Raw genomic sequence first — 13,724 nt, 5'->3', positions numbered from 1 at the left:
ATAATTAATATCTGATTATGTTGGTCGTTGGGTTTTCTCTGATCAATAAAAACAAGTGGACAAGAAGTTTATTTTAAGATGTAGAAAACAACCAGATTCGGGTCAGACGTGACAAACTACCCCCTGAATTATTTACCCTTAGGAAGGGAACAGTTTGTGTTTTTTTAACAGTTTGTGTTTGAACCCCACCAGGGAGCGAATGAAGCTGCCCTACATGGCCCAGCAGTTTGAGCAGATGCTGAAGATTTCCAGCGAGTTCGTCAGGCTGCAGGTTTCCCACGAGGAGTATCTGTGCATGAAGGTCCTGCTGATGCTCAGCACAGGTCAGACGTTTGCGCCTGAACTGCCTCCAGTACACTGAAAAAATAATCACACCCCTCAATCCTGCATCACTATCAAACAAACAGGACATGGCCAACCCCCTCTCCTCCCCCATCCCGAAACACACAGAAGGCAACAAGATTGTTTGTATCGGCTCAGTTTTCTTATTGGACCGATACCAATACTAATGTAGATAAAACGCGTCCCGACCTTTAACACTACATCACCTGTAAACACAAACCTCTTTTTAATTGATGTTCTGTAACAGACCAACACAAAGTCATGCACAATTGTGAATTAGAAGAAAAATATGTATATATACAATTTTCCTAACAATTAAATATCTGAAACGTGCACTGTGTTTGTATTCAGCCCCCCTGAGGTAATGCCACCTTTCACCACCTTTCCCTGCAGGGTCAGCAGCTAATCTTGTGGGGTATCTAGAGGCCGATGTTTTTGCCAATTCTTCTTCGCAAATTAACTCAAGCTCAGACAGACTGTAAGGAGAGCCTCCAAGATCATCGATTTTTAAGTCCTGCCACAGATTCTTAATGGGATTTAATTCTGAACTTTGACTAGGCCATTCTAACTCATAAATATGCTTTTATCTAAACTATTCCTTTGTATTGCTGGCTGTATGTTTGGGATCATTGTCCTGGTGGAAGGTGAAGGCAGGACCCTAGTCTTCTACAGCCGGTAACAGGTTTTCTTCTTGGATTACGCTGTAGTTCGCTCCATCCATCTTCCAATCAACTCTGACTAGCTTCTCTGTCCTTGCTGAAGAAATGTATCTCCACAGCATGATGCTGCCACATTTCCCTGTGGAAATGTCAGGGGGATAAGCAGTGTTAGTTTTTCACCACACAGGGTGTTTTTTGCATGTCGAACATAAAGTTTAGGTTTGGTTTAGGACTCTCTTTGCCATTAAGGTAAGTTTTTAGGGCAGATGGTTGCTGAGGATTTTATCTGTAGGTATTCAAATAAATGGGGCTGAATATAAAAGGCACAGCACAATTTTTGAGATTATTTGCCAAAATATTTATTCCTTTTCCTTTAATTCATGCACTTATTTGTGTTCTTCTATCAGATTCAAGTTCAGTACAGTAACTGAAAGTTTGTGGTTGCAATGTGACAAAATGGTGAGGGTAATGGAATCTCTTGCACTGCACTTTAACTGATTCAAGTACAGATTATAGTAAACCGACCCTTCAGTTGTTCCGACTAGAAAATGTAAAACATTGTTCTCCATAATTTGTCTTATCTAAAAAGAACCTGGAACTAAACCGAAGTGTTTGAGTCCAGTTTCTTCCTGCTTCAGGTGTTCACCTTGAGTGTCCCCTCTCCCACAGTGCCTAAGGACGGCCTGAAGAGCCAGGTGGTGTTCGATGAGATCCGGATGTCCTACATCAAGGAGCTGGGAAAAGCCATAGTGAAACGTGAGGAGAACTCCAGTCAGAACTGGCAGCGTTTCTACCAGCTCACCAAGTTGCTGGACTCCATGCACGAGGTACGTTATGCAGCACACACAGAATATTTGGGTTCACATCAGGGATCATTAGCTGCTTTTTGATACAGTTTTTTACCCCTTTAGAAGAAAGTGAACCATATTTAGTTATTCAAGCTGGTTGTCTTTAAATAACTCGTTTCTAACTTCTGCTTTAGGGAAGTTTTCGGGTTTTTTTCCCCTCATACATGTAGAAAACAACTAGCAACAATGCAACCAACTTTCAAACAGCATTTATGAAGCTGCACCCAGTGCCCTCTTAGTTCAAAGCATCCCAGTGGAGGCTCTTGTGCTCACAGGTTTTTCCAGTTCAACCATCATTCTCCTACAAAGTGATTGTGACGGATTACAGTTTAAAGTGGTGCTCTGCAGTCTTTGGAAATACACCCATCTTAGTCTGGCACCGCTTTCTATTAATTAAAGCAGATCTGTGTCACGTCTGAATCGTCCTCTGGTGATTTTAAGTGACTGCAGGCGGTTCCTCCAACAGTGAGACAGGGCGGTGGTGGGCTAACCTGGCGCCTGATCAGGAGTTCAGAGGTTACGGTTTAAATGCAAAAACCATCAGACTTTTCTTCAGCAACTACAGTAATGTTATTTAGGGTTAATTACCACCGTGGCTCATCCTGTTGGAAGGATAAATGGTTTTATAGCTTATCTGAACTTTTAAGGGTTTTTTATTTTCTAAGAAAGTGTTAACTCTATAAAAACTAAGGTCTAGTTGACCATTTCTTCACCACTGGCAAATATTGAGTGACTGTGGTTTTAGGCTTCATTCAAAAAGGCCTGTGAAAGGGATTGAGGTGAATATAGTACTTTGTAAAAGTATTTTTTTGTTATGTGACAACATCAAACTTTAATGTTTTTTATTGAGATTTTATATTTATTTTAGAAATCAACAATTAGGTGACTTCTCTTGGCAATTGGAGGCACTGGATTTTATTTGGGAGTATCAGAGTAAAGGGAGGTGTGTACACTACTTGGTGTTGGTGTAACACATAAAATCCCAATGAAATACATTGAAGTTTGCGGTTCTGATGTTAGAAAATACCTGTGAAAATTCTTTCATGTGTGTTCAGTGTGATCCATGCTGGTTGACGCTCTCTTGTCGCGTGTCTACAGATGGGTAGTGGATTGCTCAGCTTCTGCTTCTACACCTTCGTGAATAAATTCCTGAGCGTGGAGTTCCCCGAGATGCTGGCAGAGATCATCAGCAATCAGCTACCAAAATTCAAGGCTGGGAGCGTCAAACCTCTGCTCTTCCACCAGAAGTGACTGTTTCCCGTAGCAGCAACAATGCCTTAAACTCCCGCCACGTCACCTCACCAGGCAGACAAGACCCCTACCCTCGCCCCAACCCTTCACCCGTATGAAATGAGCAACGACGGAAAGGACTTTACGCCAGCAGGGAGCAGCGTTTCACAGCAGCGAGCATACATCTCTGTGTGAAGTAGGCTGATGGGTCTGGTGGGGTGGGAAAGCAATGTTTGTGTAGGAACCAGACCGCGAGCACAAGACGTTTCGCTGTGTTGAACAGTGTAAGATGTTGGAGGTGTCTAATAACGAGTAGGAAATGTTTCTAAAGCTAATGGCAAAGAGAAATAGGTTAACATTAACGTCGTCTCAGGTGTCTTACCTTGAAATTCAGAGCGATATCTGAAATACATACAACAAATATCTATGTAAAGGTTCTGATAGTATTTTCTACATTTTCAAAGTGACAGTTTATACAGTTTTCCAGGGTGTCGTTGCCTACGAAGGTAGCAAATCGGAATAACGCGCTCTTATTATGTAGGCTTTTTATGTTCCACTTTTAGTTTTTATAGGAGGTTGTAATGAAATGTTTTTCAGTCGCACAGATACAACAACAAAAAACTGTTTTCTAGTGATTTTCAAAAGCATATTTAAATTGCTTTAACTATGAGCTTATAAAGTTGTGTGGGCCTGTTAGCTAAAGGAAAATCTCCCACAAGCAGACCTCTTCCAGGTTTACATGTCAATTATAAAAGGGAAAAAGATGTGCCTTTTTTGCTTCAAATATCATCTAAGCCATTTTTTTCCTGCTCTACTTCAACCTCTTATCATCTACCTTCATTATAAGTTGATTGTACTTTTTTATATTACACGCAGTCGCAGCTTCCCTCTTTTCTAGTGGCTGTTTATCGTTACAAATGGCAGCTCGCTCCATCCTCTGTGTAGAAGTGTTGTTCTTGCTAGGAAACGATATTTAGCCCGCTTCCCTTCCCCCGCGAGCCGACTCGCGCAGACACCGCCGCGTTCATCGCGACATGAGCACTTTGCGCCCTGCTTTAAAAGACTGTGAAGATAGATTTGTTGTTGTGTGTCAGTCTTTCAAGGAAGCCTTAAGATGGAAAGTGTGAACAGTTTTTTTCTTCTTGCCCCAGTAGTCTAATATTAGAAAATATGTGATGGATACATGCGTTCTTTTCACAATTGAAAGGGCATGTATTGTTTTGCTTTCAAGTTTGTCGTTTTTGATATTAGGGAGTACTAATATCTGTAGATTTACTGCGGCTAAAAGTGGTTAGAAAATAACCGTCCCCCACCTTTGCTCTTTTTATTATTTTTAACAATCTTTTTGGTATTACAGTCATAATTCCTCTAAAGACTCTTCCTCTGCAGTATATCTGTTGCTCTTCATAATAATTGGCTTTGGGTATTTTTATTTCTTAAACCGCATATGTTTTCTTTAAGGAATAGTTGACATTTTGGGGAAAAATCAGTTAATGTTTTGCAAGGATGAAGACTGGTACTACTCTCATGTCTCTGCCATAAACATAAAGACTAGATTAAGCCTAAACATTCATTCATCTCTGTCTGAATGAAACAAAGCACTTAACTATTGACTATCGACTGGTTATGATTTTGCTCTGTCCTGCACCATAGAAGGCTATAGAGATGCTTTATTGTCAATAAAAATACAATATTATTCCAAGATAGATGGAATCGATTGATACTCATGTTTTTGTCATGCCTGATTTTATGTAGTTATATAATTAATACATCAGATAGCAGCAAAGGGCTTCTGGTGCGATGCTGTTAGTCAACAGTGATAGTCAGGGGGCCGAACAGACAACCTTGAGGGCACCCACCACTGAATTGTGTCCAGTCTTTAGGCTTTAGGAATACTACCAAGACATGATCTGTATTAATGTCAAGTCTAAGCAAGAACACAAATATAAATGTTTCCATAAATATGAATACAATCCTAGTTAACAGAATAAGTAAAGGCTTGCATAAACGGCACGTTTGATCAGGCTTTGGTAGATCCCATCAACCTCCCACAGATGCTGATAACGAAGCCCCTCTGCTCCTTCTGCAGCCCAAATTAACCTGAAGTTTGTGAGTATGTTGCACCCTTTGCATGTGTCTTGATTGTGTGTCTGCTGTGTAGCCGTGCCCCTCCCCCGCTGCAGTTTTACAGCACTTTGCATCAGTTACCACGTCGCAGTTAAAAAGAGTCCCATTACTGAGTGGAGAGGTGGCCAGAACTGATCCTTATTCTTCTCTGGGAACTGTTTTTTCAGTGCCAAACTCTTGTTTTTGTCTATCTTCCGGGATGCTGGAAGTTGGTCAGTATTTTTTTAAATTATCAGACAAATCCAAGCATTAAAGCATAAACACTTATCTGGTGGAATGAGGAAAAAGTCCTGAGCTGCCTGACCCTCAGTCCCATGCAGTAAGGAGGGGTCAGCAGGGGTCTTTGATTGGTGCGTTGCAACATTTTTCATCTAATTTGCGTAGCTTGTCGCCTGTGTGTCTCCTAACACCCAATCTCTCTTTTTTATTTTAAGGTTTTACTATGAATGTGATATTTAGCGAGTTCTTAATAAATTAGATATGAGCTGTTATTGGTAGATGATACGTTGTGAGCTGTCAGAAAGAAACAAAATATGTCAAGTGAACTACTGCAAAGTGCTCACTTCTATATATAAATATAAAATACGACAAAGCGTACTGTTTTTTGTAAATGTTTATCCCAAATACAGAAAAAGTACCTATATATGTTTTACTCTGCTCCAGAGCTCAGGTTTTAAAAACAGATGATCCGATTCACACACTATCTGTTAACGTCCACCTTGTGTTCAGAGGTGAAGAACCAAACGCATACGACAGCTTCACACACACGTGTCTGCTTCTGTGCTTTATGGTGTTTTATTGTTAAAAGTCAGCTTACAGATGTGCAAAGTTTTAAGGAATCTGCCTCCGCCGCTCATACGTCTGTAGACTCTAACAAACATTCTGTTTTTCTTCGAGATTTAACCGGAATAGATGAAAACCATCCTCGCTACCTGTTAGAGGGTTACTTTCACATTCAGTGTATCCAAATCTCTGCTGCTGCTCTTCATCTTTACAAGTATATATATATATATATAGAGAGAAAGAGATAGATATATGTATATACATATATATATATATATATATGTCCAAGAAATCGCACACTTGCCTCATCTTGCCCAAAAATGTATTCTGTTTACTTTCCTATACATTTTTGGGCGCAACTGAATATGCAATAGAAGAGACAGATAATCTATCACCTACAACCCATTTTTTTCATACTTTTTAACACAGTATAAGCTACTTTCATACAGGGGATTTCACTTCTAACTTTTATCTCTGCAGGCCAGATTTTCTTGGGGGAAATATTCAGGAAATTGTAATCGGACTCACACAAACCACCTGTTTGATGTTTGAGTACAAGGTGACCAAAGGTGACATATTACACATAATGTCAGCGTCAACTATGGTGGTCTGGCATGACAAATTGTACAGGTCCCCCCCCCCCTCCTTTTTTCTTTTTAACAAGTCTTTAGTCAAATTGTGAAATACTGTGAATAGAATAGGACTCGGGCTTTTTCATACACAAACTGTTTGTGAAAGTAATCAACCAGCTTGAATCTAAAAAAAAAAAAAAAAAAATTGCACTACCCAAATATTGTTTGAAAGTCTATTTTGTATAAAACATATGCAGACAGAAGCTTTGAGAAAAACATAGGGCGAATCACGTTTAACTGGCGTATGTTTTCTCAAATAAAAAAAAGCTTTTTTTTTTGTTTTGCTCAAATTAAGTTTAATATGTACATATAATCCATTGTAAAGAACATGTGGTGTATTTGTCTTCAGATGGTTTTTCAGTACCTACCCTCTGTATTATTTCTCCTCTGTAGCGTGACTCTTGTTGATCTTTTTCCTCCATCGATTAAAAATCGAACCGTATGTGTTTGTGTGGTACTTCTCAAGTAAAAGCGTCTGTATGCAGACGTTAGCCCCCCCCCCCATCTTTCTTTTTTTTAATAAAAACATGAAAGATGTTTTTATAAAACATCTTTCATAATAAAAGGTCATTTAGGCAAGAGAAGCAATATACATCTTGCAGAAATATTTATATGCCTTAACTTTTTCTAATTTTGTCATATAAATCACAGACTTCAGTGTATTCACAAGGATTTTATGTGTGGATTGAAATTATGTAGTGCGTATTTATTAAGTGGAAGGAAAATGGTGCATAGTGTTCAAACTGTTTTACAGACAAAAATTTGAAAAGTTTGGCATGGCTTTTTTTTTTTATTAACCACCCTTTACTTAAATGCCCCTAAATAAAATTCAGTCCAACCAATCCACTTGTGTGTAATTTAATCTCCATAAATACATCTATTCTGTGACGGCATTACACGTCACCCTGAGCACGACATCCCTGCTGACAGATGTGGCAGCGTCATGCTGCGGGGATGATTTTCTTTAACCTGGTCACAGCTGATGGGAAGAAGAAGGACCTTAAAACAGCAGAACCGCAAGACTCGCCACTGGGGTGGAGATTCCCCTTCCAGCAGGACAAGAACCTATACAGCCAGAGCTACAAGGCACGGGCTTAGATCAACATATTTTCATCTGTTGGAATGGTCCAGTCAAAGTCTACAACTGAACACAACTGACAAGTATTGACTCGGGATGGCTGAATATTATATCTTCTATTTATTTGGGGGTATCAGAGTACAGGGGCTGAATAAAATGTTCAGATTTCTTCTCTATTGTACACTTATGGACCACTTTTTGCTGGTCTAACATTCAGTAACATCAAAATAAAAATACATTTTAGTTTGTGGTTGTAATGTGACACCATGAGGAAGCATTTAGGGAGTGAGTACATCTGCGAGGCACAGAAACTGGAAATAAAAAATACATATCAGGCCTGAAGACTAATGAAAGGATTTAATTAGGCAACGTTTCATACAGTAAAGGGATTAAATAGTTGTTCAATTAATTCTATTACAGTTTTTCAGACACATGATCAGATCACACAAGTATACGTTTTTGAATTCTGTAAAACAAGGTTGTTTATTTAGCGATTGATATATATGAGGAATAAAGTTACATTTAGTGTCACTTTGAAACTTTATTCTGTGATTCTGTTGGAAACATTTGGGTTAAACATCTGACACTGGTAGATAGCATCCAATCAACAGTCCATTACTGCTTGTGATGCATGCAAACCTGTCATAGACTTTCTCCTTTACCTGACTGTAGCATAACTAGAAATAAATAAATATGAAACAATGCTTCGCCTGATGTGTTGTTTCTGTAAATGTGGAAAATCATAAGCTAAGGCATAAAATGCAGCATGTTTATGAAGTGGTTAAAGTTATAAACCATCATGGGGAGCTTTAATCCTTAGCTGATTCATGGCAGGAGGCGCAGGTTCAGGCAGGAATCGGGAAGCGCGCATGTTGCCAGTCTTGCTCGTTCACGACGACACAAACATTAGACCACCGCAGGACACAGACCATCGCCCACCTGTGCAAACCCCACCTGCTGAGCCCCAGGGTCCCCTGGATGATGGCGGATGGAGAAGTGTTCGCAGCTGAGGATCGGGTTATGGACGCCGGCCCCACGCTGTGCGACTACCGGCGGCCGACGCGGCTGTACTGCATGAACGGCGGATACCACCTCCAGATCCTGCCCGATGGGACGGTGCAGGGCCAGAGGGATGAGCAGGACGTTCACGGTGAGTAAGGCTGCCGCAGCGCACTGCGCATTTTACACCCAGGTCTGCGACATGACGCCTTCACTTCCTCTGGTGGTGCATCAAGCTGCAGCAGGGCCCAGAACCCCACAAGTACAGGAGCAAATGTGGGCCTTGTCTGATCCTTAAAGGAGTAGGATTCTCAGTTTGTTGTATAATGACACAGACCTTTCCAATAAAGTCCTGCAAAAGGTCATGTCACAATTAGGATACCTGATATGTCTACAGCTTTTCAGAAGGTTGCACTGAGCTTGAAAATCATGGTAATCTTCTTTAAAGTCACAAACACACCTGTATAGACTGTTTGTGGTTTTATTGTATCTCTCGCTGTCATTAACACACAAACATTACCTGATTTCTCTCAGTATTCCTGGTTGATGCACTCTGCAAAAGTCTTAATTCAGTCATCTTTTTCTATGCAGACACTGGCAAAGATGTGTAAAAAGCTTAAAAGATTTTAAGCCTTTTACAACAGATCTGTCTGCGTCGGTATACATCTTGCTTCCATAGACACTTCCACAGGGTCTAGTAATCTTTTAATGTGTTCCTGAACAATATCTATCCTCTTCTGCTGAATGTTTTTCACATGTTTCTGTAGGAGGCGGTCACTTCCCACTTATTTTTAGAACTTTCCTTTGGTCTGACCATTTTTAGTCTGTTTTTCAGTGGTTTAACAATGACTTACGTCAAGGGGGAACCAACGTCTACTACGTTTTAAACTGAATCTTTGGTCACAAAAACACGTTTACTTATTTTGCTCCATGTACCCAAATAACAGTTTTACTGACAAAAACTGGTAAATATTATGACAAGCAAGATTAATGTTAGGCATTTATCTCAATGGCGTGCCATCTACATAAAGACAACTTTATTTGAAAGTCCTTTTATGAAAGACATAGGTTAGAAGAGACGTGATCTGACTATAGTAAAGAAAAAGTGAGAAAGGACATCAGGAGATCATTGGTGACCTCCTGATGGCAGCTGATTCTGATCTGCTTTTTATTCTCATTCTTCTGGATCTGAATACGGCTTTCGATACAATTTCTCACTCCATCCTTCTCCAGATTATCTTCAATTAACATCACAAACCCCTTCTCTGGTTTCATTCTTACCTTTCTGGCCGCACTCAGTTCATTCAACTTAAATCCTTTAGTTCCCATCCATCCCCTGTCACAACCGGTGTGCTCCAGGGCTCTGTCCTGGGACCCCTAATTTTTATAATTTATGTCCTTCCCCTTGGCAATATCTTCTGGAAATTTAACATCCATTTTCAATGTTATGCGGATGACACCCAGCTCAATTTATCAGGTGAGCCGTCTTCTATACTCCCACCTTCTATGTATAGAAATAGAATGTTGGTTCACCTCTACCTTCCTAAAACTAAGTAGTGGCAAATCTGTGATTCTTCTTGTGGGAACCAAATCTGTACTGTCCAAAGCTCAGTTTCTCTCTTTTAATTGACAGTTCCACAGTCTCCCCCTCACCTCAGGTCAAGAGTCTGGGTGTCATCCTCAATAACACTCTATCCTTCACCTCTGACATCAATAACATTATCCCTTCTGCATATTTTTATCTACTCAATATTAATCACCTTCGTCCCCTCCTTTTCTCCAGACTCGGCATCTATTCCTTTTCACAGCCTTGTCACCTCCTGTATTCATTGCTGCAACTCTCTTCTCTTTGGTCTTCCTAAAAAATCCCTCAATAAGCTGCAAGCGGTTCAGAATTCAGCCGCTCGTATTATTACACAAACCCTCTCATTCCATCACCTCACCCCAGTCTTACAGCTGCTCCACTGGCTCCTTGTTAAATTCAGAATAGAATACAAATTCCTTTTATAAATCCAAGGCCATGCACAACCTCGCCCACCGCTACCTTTCAGGTCTCCTCTACATCGCTACTCCCTCCTGCACCCTTAGATCCTCTTCCTCCATCCACTTTACTGTGCCTTCTGCCTGCCTCAGCACCACGGAAAGCACTTTCTCCTGCTCTGCTTCCAAACTCTGGAACTCTGTCCCTCCGGACATTTGCAACACTTACACTCTTTCCCTGTTCAAGTCTAAACTCAAAACCCATCTGTTGAGGAATGCTTACTCACTGTGACTGCCCTGTTCCGTTTAACGTTTAATCGTGTGTTTTTATCTGCCGCTATTGTTGTTTCTTGCTTGACTTGTAGTGTCCTTGAGTGCTATGAAAGGGCCTTTAAATAAAATGTATTACTATTATTATTTTTGATTGTTCTTTACAAATAAAAATCTGACATGACCGCCTTTTTGGCCTAAACTCCAAGTGTCAGGTCTGGAGAAAAACAGGCACTGCTCATCTTATCACTTGGTTAAAATCATCCCTACTGTGAAGCAAGGTGGTGGCAGAATCATGCTGTGGGAACTGGGGAACTATTCTACATTACAGCAGACAAAATGGAGAGATTTTTCAAGAAAACAGCCTATGGAGGGACCTCAGAGTAAGATGGTGATTTATCTTCATACACAACAACGACCCAAAGCACAGCCCAAAAAAGCAGCTTCAAGAGCAGTCTGTAAATATGCTTGAGTGACCCAGCCAGAGTCCAGACTTGAATCCAGTTCTTCTCTAGAAAGACCTTAAACGGCCAACACTGCCCATCCAACCTGAGCAGGAGAGGATCTGCAGAGAAGAATGGAAAATAGCCAACAACACGTGCCAAGCATATAGGTCCGAGATGGTAAATTAATACCCAAGGTGCAATATCACTTTTCATTTTGTCAATATGGGGTATTGTGTGAGGAGATTTGAGGGGAGAAAATCAGTTTAATCCATTTTTGAATAAGGCTGTAACGTAAGTGTACAAATAGTTACATAAATATGATTAACTGATTATATGTTTCTAAAGCTCTGTAGTGTTGTTCAACAGTTAAATCTCCAGGATATATAATTAATTTAGCTTGTAAAATGATAATGGTAGCTTCCTGAATGGAACCAGTTTAGGTCTGACTGTGCTTGTGAGGAATTGGGTCCAGCTTGCTTTCTCCCGTTCTCTTCTCAGCGGTGTTAAAGCTCCGAGCTGTGGACAGAGGCGTCGTCGTAATCCAGGGAACAGCAGCAGAGCGATATCTGGCCATGAGCGCTGAAGGCCGCCTGTACGCCTCAGTGAGTATCTACAGCTGATCATATATTAGGTCAATTTGTTGCATCACTCAGGTGATCCATTTAACTTCACACATCCTTCTTCACACTTTATTTCAAACGCTCTGTCAGTCCACATTAACCGACGAGTGCCACTTTCTGGAGAAACTGGAGGAGAACCACTACAACACATATCAGTCTCAGAAATACCAGGACAACAGCTGGTACGTCGGCCTAAAGAAGAACGGCAGAACTAAGGTGGGCCCAAGAACCCACATCGGACAGAAGGCCGTCTTCTTCATCCCCAGACAGCTGGATGACAGCATCTGAATCATGAACCTCTTCATTTAGGGGATGTGATGAAGAGGAGGTGAAGCAAAACATCTGCATCTTTCACCTTTTGTGTCGACTAACAGATCTGAGCAACTTTTACTTAGTAGCTGTTTAACATACAGGTAATTAAAAACAAAATCATGTTTCCCCCCCCAAAATTTGAATATCAGATAAGACTAATAAAAAAGGATTTTATTCAGAAATATTGTTTTCTGGCCTACGTAGTCGAAGAGGGACCTCATCGACATCTTCCACAAGAAGAGGAAACCATAAAACATTATTGCCAAAGAAGTAAGTTGTTTAGAGTACTGTATCCAGACATTTAAATGGGAAGTTGAGTGGAAGGAAAATGTGTGGGAGGAAAAAAAACAAATAACCAAAACCTGCAGGAGAACTGGCAACCACTGCCCTCTCAAGAGTCTAGGGAAGATTCACAAGATGTGAAGTGTACATGGAGCATCAACAGCCTCCACCCAGACAGATTCAAGACAATGGGCTACAACTGTTTCGGTCCTTCGGTTCAGAACCAGAACCCACACTAGAAGCTTTATTCCAGGGCTTAGGTAATAAAGACTGTACTGTTATTCAGTGGTTCAAAGTCCTCTTTTTAGATGAAAAACTTCATTTCGTTCATTTCCCTGCCAATACCTGTTCCAATGACCATGGTGTTACCGTGCTTGATTGGCCAGTGAACTGACCTGACCTCCATAGAGAATCTATGGGGTATAGTCGAGAGTAGGATGAGACACCAGACCCAACAATGCAGACGACCTAAAGGCCCCAATCAAAGTAAGCGGAGTTCCTTAACCAATCAGACTCATCTCCTTGTCACGTGGTATTCATGCAGTAAATCATGCAAAAGGAGCCCCAACCAAGTATTCAGTGCATATACTTTACAGTACAAGGATATACTTTTCAGTAGGCCATCTTTTCTGAATTAAAATTCTTTTAAAATGCTCTTATGTAATATTCCGATTTTCATTAGATGTAACCCAAAACTCAAATAGAAACAAATACTTGAATTTTATCTGTCTGCAATTTGTGATATACAAGTTTCACTTGTTGAACTGAACTAATAAAATATATTTCCTTTTGAAGAATATTCACTGTTTTAGAGGCACCTGTACATGAAAAAGAACCAGAGAAACATTAGCACCAATCATTTTCTAAGCATGTGTTAATGGGTGGGAGAACATTAAAAAGAACAAGACGACCCAGAAGACCCATTGAAAGTGACATTTATTTAACACTAAATGTTTTCTGTACAGTTACATACCAAAACCCCAAAGTTTCATCTCTACATCACATAACAAGCATAACAGGTCTGTAATCAAAGCCATGGCAGAAGTATGAAGTTAATGATTCAAACTGTTGGGTATAGACTGGGTATAACGACAGGAACATCCTCTAGGCTTTACC

General features: G+C 40.4%; 2 protein-coding genes across 2 annotated transcripts in view; both read left to right on the top strand.

The window, feature by feature from the left end:
* Positions 1-7,463, top strand: part of nr3c1 (nuclear receptor subfamily 3, group C, member 1 (glucocorticoid receptor)) — a 32,362-nt gene extending 24,899 nt beyond the window's left edge. Inside the window, exons 7-9 of the mRNA XM_047353708.1 lie at positions 193-323; positions 1,671-1,828; positions 2,948-7,463. Coding sequence (XP_047209664.1) covers positions 193-323; positions 1,671-1,828; positions 2,948-3,100 — 442 coding nt within the window. The 3' untranslated portion in view covers positions 3,101-7,463. The remainder of the gene's footprint in view (positions 1-192; positions 324-1,670; positions 1,829-2,947) is intronic.
* Positions 7,464-7,586: 123 nt separating this feature from the next.
* fgf1a (fibroblast growth factor 1a) lies at positions 7,587-13,669 on the top strand. Its single transcript, XM_047353711.1, has 3 exons — positions 7,587-8,849; positions 11,893-11,996; positions 12,105-13,669. The coding sequence occupies exons 1-3, from the start codon at positions 8,678-8,680 to the stop codon at positions 12,300-12,302; spliced, it is 474 nt and encodes a 157-aa protein (XP_047209667.1). The 5' UTR covers positions 7,587-8,677; the 3' UTR covers positions 12,303-13,669.
* The last annotated feature ends 55 nt before the right edge of the window (positions 13,670-13,724 follow it).

The sequence above is a fragment of the Girardinichthys multiradiatus genome, chromosome 23, assembly GCF_021462225.1.
Source record: "Girardinichthys multiradiatus isolate DD_20200921_A chromosome 23, DD_fGirMul_XY1, whole genome shotgun sequence".
Lineage (NCBI taxonomy): Eukaryota > Metazoa > Chordata > Actinopteri > Cyprinodontiformes > Goodeidae > Girardinichthys > Girardinichthys multiradiatus.
The sequence above is the reverse complement of the archived record's forward strand: the minus strand, read 5'-3'. Positions and strand labels throughout refer to the sequence as shown.

Coding starts and splice junctions, on each gene's coding strand:
- fgf1a (XM_047353711.1), top strand. CDS start 8,678: ATGATGGCGGATGGAGAAGTGTTCGCAGCTGAGGATCGGGTTATGGAC. Junction 8,850..11,892: donor GGATGAGCAGGACGTTCACG/GTGAGTAAGGCT, acceptor TTCTCTTCTCAG/CGGTGTTAAAGCTCCGAGCT. Junction 11,997..12,104: donor AAGGCCGCCTGTACGCCTCA/GTGAGTATCTAC, acceptor ACGCTCTGTCAG/TCCACATTAACCGACGAGTG.